The sequence below is a fragment of the Protopterus annectens genome, chromosome 8.part0, assembly GCF_019279795.1.
Source record: "Protopterus annectens isolate FY-2018-M chromosome 8.part0, PAN1.0, whole genome shotgun sequence".
Taxonomy (NCBI): Eukaryota; Metazoa; Chordata; order Ceratodontiformes; family Protopteridae; genus Protopterus; species Protopterus annectens.
Window position 1 is genome coordinate 504203475 of NC_056741.1, and position 16101 is coordinate 504219575.

At 36.5% G+C, this 16101-nt stretch overlaps 1 protein-coding gene across 1 annotated transcript in view; it reads left to right on the forward strand.

The window, feature by feature from the left end:
- The window catches only part of LOC122808280 (melatonin receptor type 1A-like), a 119437-nt gene that overhangs the window by 43619 nt on the left and 59717 nt on the right, over positions 1–16101 (forward strand). Inside the window, exons 2-3 of the mRNA XM_044079244.1 lie at positions 4148–4269; positions 11182–11372. Coding sequence (XP_043935179.1) covers positions 4148–4269; positions 11182–11372 — 313 coding nt within the window. The remainder of the gene's footprint in view (positions 1–4147; positions 4270–11181; positions 11373–16101) is intronic.

Sequence of the window (16101 nt, forward strand, 5' to 3'; positions counted from 1 at the left end):
ATCACCCACCCCATCCAACCACTACCTTTCTTTCCACTCCACTAACTACCTTGATTATAGCAAGCTCACCTGCTCATAAGCCTAGTACTTATTATACAGCAGTAACTTCTTATTGTAACATTTGTTAATGTCTGTTATGTACTTCACAGATAAAGATTCTAGTTGTCTACTGATGTACTATGAATTTCAATACCTAAGGCTTATACGTTACCTAGTTATGGAAATATTCTCTGCATTGCAACAACAAAAAGGCTTTCAGTGTTGGTAATTCTTTAACAGTATGCTTATTAAAGCTTACTTGCACCTTACAATCTCTAAGAAGCTTACCTGATGGTTATTAAAGTATTGCTACTTAAACACAGAGCAACAGGGCACTGAGACAGCATGCATTTTCTGAATAATAAGAAGCATAAATCAAAACTATAAAAATATGACAGAAAACCAGAATATTTTGCAAAACCAAGGACAGATGAAAAGTCACTATCATACTTGTGTCTACCTTGGATGGGGGAATACTCTGCACACTTACAATGCATAACTGCTCCTTGCCTTGCTTGGACACATCCAGAGTCATTACATGGAGGAGTGGGGTCCAACAAGTATGTCACAATTTGAAATGTCTCTGGCTGACGGTTATGGCTCTGACACTCATACCTCTCAACCTCAGAGCAAGAAATCTGGACAAAGCCATACATATAAGTGAGACAAAGGCCCAAAAATAAGGACACTTTTTAAATATTGCTCTTATAAACTTAGAAACATAATAGAATAGTAGTAGGTCTTGCATTAGTATGAATTTTTTGAAGGGTATGAAATCTGAAACTCAAATGTCTGCCATTATTTTCTAACTTCAACCTTTAATTATTTGCCACTAATTTGCCAGAAAACCACAATTTTATGAAAAATGGACCAAAAATGTGATGCAAAGATATAGAATTGCCACACAATACAGCTGGGAGCCTGTCAAAGAAGAGACACCTTTTAATATTAAATTAATATTAATAATTAACTTGAGCAGCTGACAAGAGAATCTACATGCATTTCTGAAATAAAAGTAATCTATAACTCTGATCATTACAGTTATTTATAATTGTAAACCCTCCTCATTTTCTTCCAAAATTGCAATTTTGTGCAGGGATTATTAGGAGGAGAGCAACATTTTGAGCCAAAATTGGGGACAGTTCAGAGATTTGGATATTCCTAATTCTATAAAGCGATTTATTTGCACGTAACTCTCAAACTCTTAATGCAGGAAATCTGGACAAGGCTAAATATATTGGGGGAACATACAAACAGTACTAAAAATTGTTCTTGTATAAACTTAGACAGTTGATAGAATAACAGGTTTTGCTTTAGTATGCATTTTTCTGAAGGTTATGATGTCTGAAACTCAACGTCTGTCATTATTTAATTACTTCATTCCTAATTGATTTGCCAGAAAACCACAAATTTTACGAGGAACAAACCAAAAATAAGAAGCAAAAATCTACTCATTCTGCAAAAATCTGGCCAGTTGAGAGGTATAGTTCAGCCGGGGCTGTCTTTGAGTTTGCTGCCCTTCCCCCCTCACAAAATGATGGTTGAATTTAGCCTCCCCCTAGCAGCCATTCCAATGTCCAATTCCTTGGTTATTTCACACAATTTATCATAAACACTGTAATGTGCATACTGCTTTACTTCTGTGATGATTTGTATTTCATTTAAATGTTTTATTTTGCATTTTACAGCACAAACACTAATAGATATATGCTAAACAAGCAATGCAGTCTCACAATGAAAAACCGAGTTAGCATTAAAACTTCTTTGCTCTTGAAACTCACAGTCATTGAAACAGCATTAAAACCCACATTCAACGAAAATACATTTTGCCAGTGGCAGATAAAGACTAACTTTGGGCTGTTTTCAAATCACAGGCTCCTTGCACATGAAACATACACATGCTCTTTGATACATCTTCCTGATTGTATTAAATTATATTCCTTGTACAGTACAGTACAGTTTTAGAGGGTATTTTAAATTTATTGTTTTGAACATTTTTCCAGTAAACAATGAAACAAAATGCATGCACCAATAATGACAAAACTGCCCAATTCAGAACATTTCCATCATAAAAGTCTACTCATACTTCTACAGTCCATCAGTATCAGTAAATATGCACAATCTCTGAAGAAGTAAAAGTAATCTAAATAATTCCACATTAAAGAGATCTGTAACTAATAAAGAAGTTGCTGCGAGCAAACAACTTTATATTTCATTCTTTCATCTATAAATAAAGTACCTGTTGCCCTTGAGGAATAACTTGCTTATGTTACACTAAAAAAAAATGATAAGCTTTTAATATTGCAATAGGGAATGGATGGCAAACTGATAACAGCTTCATAGTTACTAGGTATTTTTTCCAAAAAGGACTGCAGCATCCACCCCCTATGCAACACAGTACAGTATCAGCAATGCATTCATCTATTGGGGGAGTAGAACCCACAGCCTTCTGTATCAAAAGCAAGTAGACTACCTGTTGTGCTATTAACAATACAAGCAGACTCAGCATAAGCAGCAGTAAACTTTTGCTCTCCTGTAGCTCTCAGGTCTTTGAAAAATCTACTCAGCACTCAACTGTATCTCTGAACTTTGCAGCACAAGAAATCTGGAAAAAGCCAACATTTATTGGGAGGGGACAAAAGCCCCAAAAACAGGGACACACATTAAACATTGCTTGTATGATGTTGGAAAGTTGCTAGAATAAAATGCTGTCTTGCCACCATTCATTTCACTGCCAAGTCTTCAACCCAGGACTCTGTACAAAATTGTCAGAAGAACATGCCACATTGCCACATCAGCTGTTTTGTGAAAGAGAGAAAGAATGAAACTTAAATGGCTACCATTTAGAGAATTCAGTTCTCACCATAGCTGTCAACTTCTTAGAACAAAAAACCTGAACAAAGCCAATAATGGAGGAATACAACTCCCAAACATATTCAGTGAATACAGGTCACACCATAGCTCTCAACCTCTTAGCAAAAACCTCTGGAAAAAGTCATTAATGGAGGAATACAGCCCCCAAACATATTCAGTGAATTCAGTTCTTACCATAGCTCTCACCCTTAGCACAACAAACCTGGATGAAGCCAATAATTGGGGAATACGGTTCCAAAAATAGGGACAAATTTCAAATATACATCTTATAAACTTATAAACATAGAAAATTGCTAGAATAAAAGGTTTTGTGTTGCCATGTACTTTCTGAAGAATATGAAGTCTGAAATTCAAATGCTTATCATTTTTATTTTATTTATTTAACATTTGTTAACCAGGAAAATCTGACTTGGAACAAAACCAATTTTCAGCAGAGACCCAGGGAGAAAAGCTCCAGACACATGTCTTTTTAAGATGGGAGGACACCAGAGCAAACCCACACAAACACTGGGAGGACATGCAGACTCCACACAGAAGGCACCCCAACCAAGAATCAAACCATGCTACCACTGCACCACTGACTGTGTAAAGAAACAAACATACAGAAACCACAGATTTTATGAGGAACAGAACAGAACAAATATGAGGCAAAAAATGTGCAATTTTTTTACAAATGATGGTGGGCAGGGAATTCAGGCTCTTGCCACCTGGTCCCAATGTACAGGGTTCAAACCTGCGGTATTCTCTACCCAACACTATGTATCTTGTGTTCTCTAGCCATACACACACACACACACACACACACACACACACACATGCACGCAACCTGAATTCCTTCATCCAAAAGCCCACTGTGATGAGAGCAAGTCTGTTGTATTCTTACCTGCAGTACAATCCATCCAAAAGCAACAAGAGCAAGTCCTTCCTCTTCCCATGAATGCAAGCCAGATACTACCCAGCCTGCGGATATTGCAGTTCACTCCCCTTCCAGTCTATGCAGGTGTAACTGCATAGACTTCTGGGATATTTGCTGCTGAATACTGTCTTCCTAATCTGGACTGCTGGTAAGATAGTCTGGATTCTGTATACATGCTCCAGACTGGTTCACCAGCAGTCTGTATAGCTGGAAATGCTGCGAGTGCGCATGCGTGATGTTCTAGGACTCACATTTGTTTTCTTTTTATTTTACTTTTGTTTTTATTTTATTATTTTCTTTTCTTTTTTTGTTTTACAGCTGAGGGGGGCTGCAGTTCTTCAGTCCAATAGCACAGGCTACCCCCTGGGCTACACAGATACTTTTCCACTTGTTGGATTGCTATACCAGCCTCGTTTGCATGAGATTAACCTTCTTGTCAGGTGATTTTGCATCCCATGGAATTTTTCATGTTTATGCGTCTGTGCATTCCGCTCAGCAGCGCTTAATATGTTCACATCCATGTAAGCATTGTGGCACGATGCCTACATGAAAAAAAGTGTAGGGTTTATTGAATTCCCTTCGTACTTTTTCATGAAATCTTCTTCCCACCATATCCATTGCCACCTTCCTTGGCTAAAACTGCAACTTCAATTCATTCCTAAAATGTAGATTTCCAATAATATTGGAAGCTGCTGTTCACTTTTTCTAACAGTATTACAAAGACATCAACAAAAAAAATGTTGCTTACTTCCAAAAATAGCCCTGACCCTTCACAACCATCCCAGTAGTTGTATATAAGGCACTGGATTTCTCTAAGAAATAAACTTTGGGAATATGGGCACCTTTTCTTAATTCATCTGTTTAGCATCACCTTGTACAACCATCATTTTTTGCACAAATTCTCAGCCCAAGGCTTCTTATGTAATACTTGTATAGCATGGAGCCATATTCATCTCCCTTAAATTTATTTTATTTCTGCAAATAATGTAAGTGGAAAGGTGATGTAACTTTAGTAACACATGAAAACTGTTATCAACTACTATGGATTCTGTTGTCTTTGCATATTATTTCTCAGGGGCGGCTCATGGCATCGGACTGCCGGACTGCAGCCCCCTCAGCTAAAAAGAAGAAGAAATGTAAAAAAAAAAAAATACCTTTGCTTGTGTGTAGCAGCTGTTTAATGTAAAATTCGAGTCCGCGACTCGGACGTACGCGCTTGCGCACTTAACCGCCTCGGGATGTGGCAGTTTTAAACAGATTTTTATTTTGTTTTGATTGTAGCCCAGTGGTGTAATGAAGGCATCATTGTAATGCCCAGAAGTCTATGCGGTTCCAAACCGCATAGAATTGGAAGGGGCTCGGACTGCGACGTCCGCAGGCACATCATGAAGTGCTTGCCTGGCTAAAGGCTGCTGATTGGTTGTCGCTTCCTGGGCTTTATGTGCTAGGAAAAGAGCAAGAACCAATCAGATAGTCAGTTAGCTTGTGTATTGATTCGTGGCTGTGACTGTCTGAGTCAGTCACACAGGAAGGAACGATTATTTTAATTGCCATTGTGGATTTTAATTTTTTTTGGGCGCTATATATTTTGTCAGCTGTGCTGTGCAGCCTGCCCTGTGCTGAAGCAGTGATGCCTGAAGGAAGACAAGAACATAAGAAGAAGAACTGAAGAAAGAAGAAGAAAGAAAAGAAGTTAGAAGAAGAAAGAAAAGAAGTTAGAAGAAGAACAGAGTGAAGGTGCAGAACTAAAGTAAGTATACTCTTTATTATGTTCCTTTGTAAATAAAGAGAAGGAATCCCATTCTCATCCCTGTGTTTGTGTGGATTTGCTCTGGTGTCCTGCCATTTTACAAAGACATGTGTTTGCAGTATTTCTCCCTGGGCCTTTGCTGAAAATTGTTTTTGTTCTGTCAGAAGTAAAATTGACAGGCATTTGAATTTCAGACTTCATACTTTTCAGAAAATACATAGTAACACAACCTTTTATTCTAGCAATTTTCTAAGTTTATAAGATGAATATTTTAAATTTGTCCTTATTTTTGGGACTGTATACTATTACCCCATTATTGTCTTTGTCCAGGTTTTTTGTGCTAAGGTTGACAGCTATGGCAAGAACTGAATTCACTGAATATGTTTGAGGGCTGTATTCCCTCATTACTGGGTTTGTCCAGGTGTTTTGTGCTAAGAGGTTGACAGCTATGGTGACAATTGAATTTATTAAATGATAGCCATTTGAGTTTCAGTCTTCCGCTCTTTCACAAAGCAGCTGATTTGGCGTAGTGGTATGTTGCTCTGACTGTTTTGCACAGGGACCTTGGCAGTAAAATGTATGGTGGTAACACAGCATTTTTCTTTCACAAGGCAGGTGATTTGGCATAGTGGTATGTTGCTCTGACTGCTTTGCACAGGGACATTGGTAGTAAAATGTATGGTGGTAACACAGCATTTTTCTTTCACAAAGCAGCTGATTTGGCATAGTGGTATGTTGTCTGACTCTTTTGCACAGGGACCTTGGCAGTAAAATTTATGGTGGTAACACAGCATTTTATTCTAGCAACTTTCCAAGATTATACAAGCAATGTTTAATGTGTCCCTGTTTTTTTGGCTTTTGACCCTCCCCCCAATAAATGTGGCTTTTTCCAGATTTCTTGTGTTGCGAAGTTGAGATGCAGTTGAGTATTGAGTAGATTTTACAAGGAGCTGAGAGCTGCAGGGGAAGAGAAGTTTAGTGCTGCTTATGCTAAGTCAGCTTGCATTGTTAATAGCACAACAGGTTGTGTACTTGCTTTTGATGCAGAAGGTTGTTGGTTCTACTCCCACAAGGGGTGAATGCTGTCGTAATGAAAAAGTTAAGATACTATGAGCCTGTTATCGGTTTGCTATCCATTTCCTATTGCAATATTACTAGCTTATCATTTTTAATGTAATATAGGCAATGTATTCCTCAGGGGCATCAGACACTTTATTTTTCGATGAAACCATGAAATATAAAGGTGTTTGCTAGCAGCAACCTCTAAATTAGTTACAGATTTATTTAATATGGAATTGTTTAGATGACTTTTTTACTTCTTCAGAGAGTGTGAATATTTACTGATAATGGTGGACTGTAGAATTGTGCATATTTACTGATAATGGTGGACTGTAGAATTTTGCATATTTACTGATAATGGTGGACTGTAGAAGTTTGAGTAGACTTTTATGATGGAAATGTTCTGAACTGGGCAGTTTTGTCATTATGGGTGCATGCATTTTGTTTCATTATTTACTGGAAAGATGTTCTGAATTGGGCAGTTCTGCCACTGGTAAAATGTATTTTCTTTGAATGTGGGGTTCAATGCTGTTTCAATGAATGTGAGTTTCAAGGGCAGAGAAGTTTTAATGCTAAGTTTGTTTAGCAGATGTCTTAGTGTTTGTGCTGTAAAATGCAAAATAAAACTTTCAAATGAAGTCCAAATCATCATAGAAGTAAATCAGTATGCACATTAGTGTTTATGGTAAATGGAGTGAAATAGCCAAGTAATGGATCATTGGAATGGCTGCAGGGGGAGGCTCCATTCGACCATGATTTTGTGAGGGGGAAGGGCGGCAAACTTAAAGACAGCCCCAGCTGAACTATACCTCCCAACTGTCCAGATTTTCAAAGAATGAATAGATTTTTGCTTCTTATTTTTGGTTTGTTCCTCATAAAATTTGTGGTTTTCTGGAAAATCATTTAGGAATGAAGTCACTAAATAATGACACACTGAGTTTCAGACTTCATAACCTTCAGAAAAATGCATGCTAAAGTAAGACCTGTTCTATCAACTGTCTCAGTTTATACAAGAGCAAGTTTTAGTACTGTTTATATGTTCCCCCAATATATTTGGCCTTGTCCAGATTTATTGCATTAACAGGTTGAGAGGTACATGCAAATAAATTGCTTTATAGAATTAGGCATAGCCAAACCTCTTAACTGTCCCTGATTTTGGCTCAAAATATTGCTCTTCTTCCTAATAATCCCTCCGCAAAATAGTAATTTTGGAAGAAAACATGGAGGGTTTACAATTAAGAAATAACTGTAATAATCAGAGTTATAGATTACTTTTATTTCAGAAATGCATGTAGATTCTTTTATTTTGTCAACTGCTCAAGTTAGCAGTACTAATATTAAAGTGTCCCTTCTTTGACAGGTTCCCAGCTGTATCGTGTGGCTATTTTATATTTTTACATCACAGTTTTGGTTCATTTTTCATAAAAGTGTGTTTTTTTTTTTGGCAACATTTTTTTTCTTTGGCAAATTAGTGACAAATCACAGACATTTGAGTTTCAGATTTCATACCAATCAGAAAATTCATACTAATGCAAGACCTATTCTATTATCTTTCTAAGTTTATAAGAGCAATATTTAAAAAATGTCCTTATTTTTGGGCCTTTGTCCCACTTCTTTGTATGGCTTTGTCCAGATTTCTTGCTCTGAGTTTGAGAGGTATGACAAATGTGTCAGGGTCATCACAGTCAGCCAGAGATATTTCAAATTGTGACATACTTCTTGCACTCCACTCCCCCATGTAGTGACTCTGGATGTGTCGAATCAAGGCAAGGAGTAGTTATGCACTGTAAATGTGCAGAGTACCCCCCCCCCATCCAAGGTAGACACAAGTACTAGAGTGGCTTTTCATATGTCCTTGATTTTTGCAGAATGGTCTGGTTTCTGTCATATTTTTTGTACTGTTGATTTATGCTTATTACCTAAGTGCCTGTTGCTCTGTGTTTAAGTAGCAATACTTTAATGACCATCAGGTAAGCTTGGCTGAGATCATAAGATGCAAGTAAGCTTTAATAGGCATACTGTTAAAGAATTGCCAACATTGAAAGTCTTTCTGTTGTTGCCATGTAGAGAATACTTAACTAGATAATGTATAAGCCTTGGGTATTGAAATGCATATGACAGTATTTGTAATAATGGACAGATTACATTATTTTAAGAAGCTCATTACACTTGGAGACTTCCAGTCATCTCTGCAGGCTTTACCCGTAAACTAAACAGAATGCCAATCGTGTGGTCCATAACCTGTACAGTAATCCTTTTAAGCAATGTATCTTGAGCTTATTTCTTGTTTGCTTTTCATTTTTTACTTTGATCATGTTTTCCCCATGAAACAAGTAGATAGTTGTCAGGCAGCAGGTCTTTTTTTGGATAAGAAACATTTTTACAAGTGGGGGCATCAGACATTTCTACTTTCGGCATGTTACTTGGTACTTTATTAAAGCTGAGTATAAATTATAATTTGAACTGCAGTGCAAGAAGTGGTTTGAGTTGAGTGCTACTTGATTTTGACTGGCATTCCATTAATGTATTTAAAAAGTAATTTGTTTTTTCATGCCTCACAACCTTTTTGTTTCCATCTAGATATTAAGTAAGCTGTCATGCAGCCAATGCATTGAAATATTTTTCTTCTTCTACACTTCATTTTGTCTTGATTGGACTCTCATAATGACGGTTTGGCACCCAGGGCAGTGTATTTAGTTAGTTGTTGTGGTTTTGAGCATAGCTCCTCCCCTTTCTAGTTGACCACACCCCTTCCCATTGACCCCACCCATTCAGCTGTCTCCTGCAGCCCCCCTTTAATTTGAAGTCACCAGCCACCACTGTTATTTCTGCAAATACAAATCTGCATCTTATACCATAGAGTTTCAAAAGTCCTACCTATCTGTGGAATGCCCAAGTGCATGCATCACTGGGAAATTTGCAGTGGATAGAACCTATTGAAGTATTTCAGGGGTGTATCTGAATGAGACAGAAAAAAGAGAAAAGGATGTATAAATAAGTATAAAAAATATATAAATTGAATATAAGGACAGAAATAGATTTGGAAATATGAGACAGGTAGGAGAAAAATAGGGGAGGATATGTACAATGATTATGTATTAGAGGGAGAGTAACACTGGGAAAAGAAAATATAATTGAAATATCCATTATTTATAATATCTTTATTTAAATGATTAATGATTTAACCCTCATTGTACCTTTCATCATTCCTTAGTGAGCTTTTTTTGCCTTCTGGCCATGGGATCAGGTGATGTAGATCAGTGAGAGTTAGGGACCTCAGCTATTATCCTGCACAAGGCTAGGACATATTAGATGGTACTATAGTCCATGACTGATGCCTAGCAGACCCGGTACAATATCAACTACTCAGGACACCATAGGTAATGTGATATGCACATCTGCTATAATTAGCTAGAGTACCTTCACTGCTTAACTTGCTTCATTCTCATATCCTTGAACATATAAAGTACACACCCTATTCTTCTGAGGATGGTCCTGCAGTGCGACAAAACCCTCCCTTCCCTCTGAGATGGTGAGTCGGTACTGGCCTGAACCTTAATTCTCTCACTCCCAGGCTGGTTCATCCAGTAACTAACCATTAATCTAACCTGGCTCATATGGATCCAAGCCAGGTTACATCCCTCCATGCCATAGATCTACTGTACTAAAGTGACTTTCCCAAATGCTGTAATTGAGCTGATGTAGCATTGTAATGTATCGTACAACTGAGGTGATTATTGCTTAGGAAACAAAGAATTCTAATATTACCTTATAATTCTTTCAACAGGAGAAGATGTGGCTTTTTACTTTTATTTTCTAAATACTCTGATCACTTGTGTAATAATTTGACACTGTTCATTACATTTCCTTTAGGGACAGTGACATGGTATATCAGAAAATGCATCTGTCAAATTATTTTTAAGCTATTCATGTTAGTGAGAATTTCTCCTTAGCAAATATTTATCACAAAACAGAAAAAAACATGTTTTCACTTAAAGAAAAAAATAATGGTGGTGTAAATGTTGACAATGTCAAAGCACTGAGCCAAGAAATAAGTGAGATAATTATAATCTGTTCATGTTTTTCCATCTATATTTTCAACACATCTATTTCAAACTAATTGCAGCTGGAAAGGAGGAGCATCTATGATTATTTAAAAGGCTCTGCAAAATTTGGAACAAAACCAGTTGACTAGGTGAGCTTTAAACATTATCAAGAATGCTGTTTATCTGCCAGCTGTCTGAGGATAGAGGGAAGAAACAAACCCTTTCTGAACCAATGCTTGAATAACAAAATACTGAGCCATTGTATCTTATACTGATGCTTCCAAAGTATCAGCATACATACTTATTTAATGCATAATTCTGACATTAACACTCAAAACTGATCATTTAATTGGGATACAGCTAATTATAATTAAATATAAATTAGTGAACACTTTACATGCAGTGTAATCTCTACTACTGCCCTGACTGATTCCAGCAAAAGGCAGTCTTGTTAATTTGCATTTTAAGGATACTTCATTAAATATTTCCATGAATAGATTAATCATCAATACTAGAAGTCATGGCACATTGCTTGCTCAAAACAACACTGCATTTCCAGCTTATGAAATCTCAGGAGGTTTAACACTATTACTGGCCACTGTGATGATCTTCACAACCACCATGGACATCTTTGGGAACATACTAGTGGTTCTGTCTGTGTTTCAAAACAAAAAACTCAGGAATGCTGGTAAGTACAATTCTTTGAAATGACCTGATATTTCAAGATGGAATTGCATTAAGAAAGGTAAAGCTAACATCTGGAACTAACTTTCAGCTTTTACCTTTCAATTGTTTATTACTATTTGTCAATTCTTCTGGCATGAATATGCTATATAACACAAATAGTGCTGGCAGTGTTGTGTGTTTGTTAAGGCAGCAGATGCTGACTGAATTTCCTATTGTAAATCTAGGTGTGACTCATACAACCTTTCACTGCACTGCGTGCAACTCTAAGCTGTCAGACAGCCAGAGCAAGACTTCCACTTCTCCCTGGAATGGCAAACATTTCTTGTTATGAGTCTTATATAAGTATCATCAGTTAAAGTAAATAGACATAAATAAAAAGCATACATTAAGTTTAGCTATTTACATTTGGTACCTCAGGCATGAATATATATATATCTATCTATATATATATATATATATATATATATATATATATATATATATATATATATATATATATATTCTGCCTCAGAATGAATACACACACACACACACACACACACACACACACACACACACACACACACACACACACACACACACACACACCAGGCATTTCTGATATGTGAATTACTGGTGGCAAAGATGAATATACTAGTGACACAGATAATCTCATCTGCTTTATGGAAAATACCCAAGAGACACTGAATTTGCATGTTTCTGAGTAAAGTACTGGCAAAATCCTAAATACGGACTTTGGAGGAAATTGAAGAATACGTGTTTGTTTATTGAACTGGCATTTTACTTGTCATGTCCCACAGAAACAAAATTATACCATAGCCAAACAATTCAATACTCACTTCAGACAGTGCAGCCAACAGTCATAGGTGACTAGTCAAGCACATGTGGTCCCTACGTTATCAAATAATCTCCTTCAGTATTTCTCCTTCCAACCAGTTCCCACAAAAAACATCAAACATACCTTTAAAAATTAAAACCTACTACAACAGTTTACTAAATGAACACAGCAGAGACTATTGAATATCCAGTTTCAATTCTGATAAATTGATCCATATCTAAAGATAACGTCTCCTCATCATGAAAAAAAATCATTCATTATTCCCCTGCCCAAGGGTGGTATTAATACAGATCTTTCAAACTATGAGCCAATTGCCATTTTATCTTCCCTGCCAAAAATTAAAAAAATGTATTTATAAGCAACTTATCAACTTTCTATTAGATTTCCAGTTTCTGTTGTCATCACAGCACAACTACAGCTTTGGTCAATTTTTTTAATACTGTCAACACCCACAGAAATGCTAGGATCCTACTTTTGATCATCTTCCTAAACTTATCAAAATCTTTTGATGTTATCTCCCACTAGAAACTCTTACATAAACTCTCTTTCTTAGGGTTCACAGACTCTTCATTGTAATGGTTCTGTAGCACCCTCTCAAACCGAGTACACTGAAATGGAAAAATTAATTCTCTCCCTACTTGCCTGTAACTGTTGGTATCTCACAAGGATCTGTACAAGTCCCCATACTTTTCAACATATTTATCAATGTTTTATCTTACTGTTATTCCATATGCTGGCTCGACCATATTCTCTTCTGCCAAATCTCTCTCTAAATTCCAAGACCTTACACAACAATCATTGTTATGAATTGAAACATGGATTATCAGTTCACAATTACTTTTAATTCTAAAAGGAAGCCAGAACATTTCCAAACCTTTACAAACTTAATGTACTACTCCTCAACAGAATGTTATGCTCTAGAGAAACATCACTAATCACTATAACCTAATTATGTAATACTGCACGTAACTCTGTATATTCAAATAGTGTAGCTAATCTATGGAATCGCATCCCAACACCACCACTGAAATCCATTCAGAATGCAAACTCATTTAAAACACAACTAAAACTTCACCTATCATATCAACATGTCTGTTTCTGTTCATACCCATGATAAATGTTCATATAGTCAAACCATTTCTCTTATTTCAGAATTCTCAATCTCACAACCAGTCTTCTCCAATTCCTGAATAGTTTTAATAGCATCTCTGAGCTGTATTCATTATTGTGTGTTACTGCTCATTCTTAACTCTATAAGTCTAATATAAACCTTATTATAGCCATAGTAAACCTTATTGTATCATCTTAGTATACTTAACTACATCTTTGCTAGTTTGCTATAAATATGAAATGCTTTTTTTGAAACTTATTTTTATAATTCTCAAAGAAGTTTAGAGAAGACAAATGCTCATCTTCTTTCCAGAGATGGTCTAAGAAACCTGTGCCACATTGCATTGTCCTTATAAATCAAGTCAAAATTAATCACCTGGTTTCTTCTCTCTAGGCTGAGTCACATTATTGTGACAGAAATCACATGGTGAGCAAATGACAGAGTACAAAACAAAATCAAATCAGTATCATATTATTTACCCTGTGGCAATATGGCGTGTAACAAAGATAAAATAATATTAAGAAGATACAGTAATAGCGAGGCAACAGAGCTGTACAGAACATCAAGACTATGATGAAAGAACAGTTATTTATTTATTTATCGACATTTGTTAACTGGGTTAGTCCAGCTCGGCCAGAAGCCCATTTTCAATGGAGACCCGAGGAGAAGTGTAAGGTGAGCAGGATGAGGTAGAGTAGGATGTCTGTGGAGTAGGAGAGAACAGAAGAATAAAAATAGACAAAATACAAGAGTGCAGTGGAACTAGGTAGGGTCATGACAGTTGCAAGTCTTGGTGTTATGTAGGTAAAGTCTGAGTTATTTTTTAAAGTGTATAGGGTGTGTAATGGAACATATGTTTGTTGGGAGTTTATTCCAAGCTTGGGCTATATGCATTTATATAGTAGTTTTGTTTGGTTGGTAAATATCTAGGAGTTGCTGTTTTGAGGTGTGGAGGGTACAAGTGGGGGTACAGGTGGATACCAGGGAGGAGAGAGGAGGGCAGGAAGATGGTTTGTATACTATAGAGCATGTGATTTGAAATTGTGATAGAAGGAATTGTTGGGGGAATTCAAGCCATTGGAGAGAGTTGAGTGCAAGGCAATGGTGCAAGTTTTAAGGAAAGTTGGTGCAAATCTAGCTATTTTATTTATTTATTTATTTATTTACATTTTTTGACTGGGAGTGGCCGACTGGACGTAGGTCCATTTTCAGCGGAGACCTGGGGAGAAATGCTCTACAGTTAAAATATACAGACAGTAGTTACATTGGATTTACATAGCAATTAACAATTTGATCAACAAAGCAATTAACAATTACAAACATAATTACAGATGAAGAACATAAAACATCAGTAGACAACTAGAATCTTTATCATCTGCGAAGTACATAACAGACATTAACAATTATTACAATAAGACGTTCCTGCTGTATAATAAGTAGTTAGGCTTATGAGCATCCATGCTTGCTATAATCAAGGTAGTTAGTGGGGTGGAAAGAAAGGTAGTGGGTGGATAGGGTGGGTAATAGTAGAGTGGGAGTTGCAGGGGCATAGCCAGCATGTTTTTAGGTGCGCTTTTAGTAATTTTTTGAAGTGAGTGCATGATGGTACGGAGGTAATTGTGAGTGGGAGGGAGTTCCATAATTTGGCCATGGTGCAAGACAATAGTGCCTTGTGGTATGTTTGTTGGAGTTTGGCCAATGTTGTGGACTGAATGTTAGTTAGGACAGGGGTGGCATAGAGAAGGCAGGGGAGGAGTAGTGCTTATGCCAGGGAGAGTTTAACGTTAGTAGTGAGACATTTTCTGTTGCGATAAAGCCACTAAGTTTTTGGTATTTTTTTTTTCATACTTTGGAGGATATGCAAGTTAAATTTAAGTTATTTGCTTTAGTCTGTATGAGGGTTTCCTTTCATATTTGGTAAAACACACAGGACTGATATTGTTTTACTATCAAGAGTTTGCAGTGCATTTATATCTCTCAAGCACTCAACCCCTTACCAAAAGGAATGAGTGGAGTGCAAGGGCCCAAAAATAGGGAATTAATCTTATAACCTTAGAAAGGTGTTAGAGGTTTTGCATTAGTATGCATTTTCACAATGATATGAAGTCTGAAATTCAAATATCCCTCCTTACTAAGAAACATGAATCCTGTTGATGATTTCCCAGAAAACAGCACATTTTATGAGGAACAGATCAAAAATGTTAAGTCAAAAATCTTAATATTCTGAGAAAATCTGTACAAGTCAGAGGTATGAAATGCATTCAAACATCACAGCCCTGGACTAAGTATAGTCATAGGTATATTGTGTATACCATTTTGGAACATATTACTTAAACAGGGTACCAGATGACTTACATATCATATAATATAATGCAGCAAATGGCAGTAGTTCTCTCACAGATTCTGATTGCATTGCTACTATACATCATTAAAATATTGATAATTCATCAAAAGGTTTAAACAAACTTCCATTCTGTATGCAGTTTTACAAGTAAAACCTTTATTAATATTCATTCCTTTCTTCATTTATTTACTGATATAATTTGCAAAGTTTATTATTTTTTAAATGCCATGGGTCAAGCCATCCTCTGCAGAGGTAGATGAGGCAATGAAAATAAAATCCGTGACAACCTTCTCCAACAATTTACACAGAATTGATGGATTAGATGGCATAATTTCATTTTTTATATTGAACAAAGGAGCCATTTTTTTTCTTTTTGTACTTTCATCTTCATCAACAGGCTGTTCAGCTCTTCCTCTTCTTCAGATATCCAGCTAGTG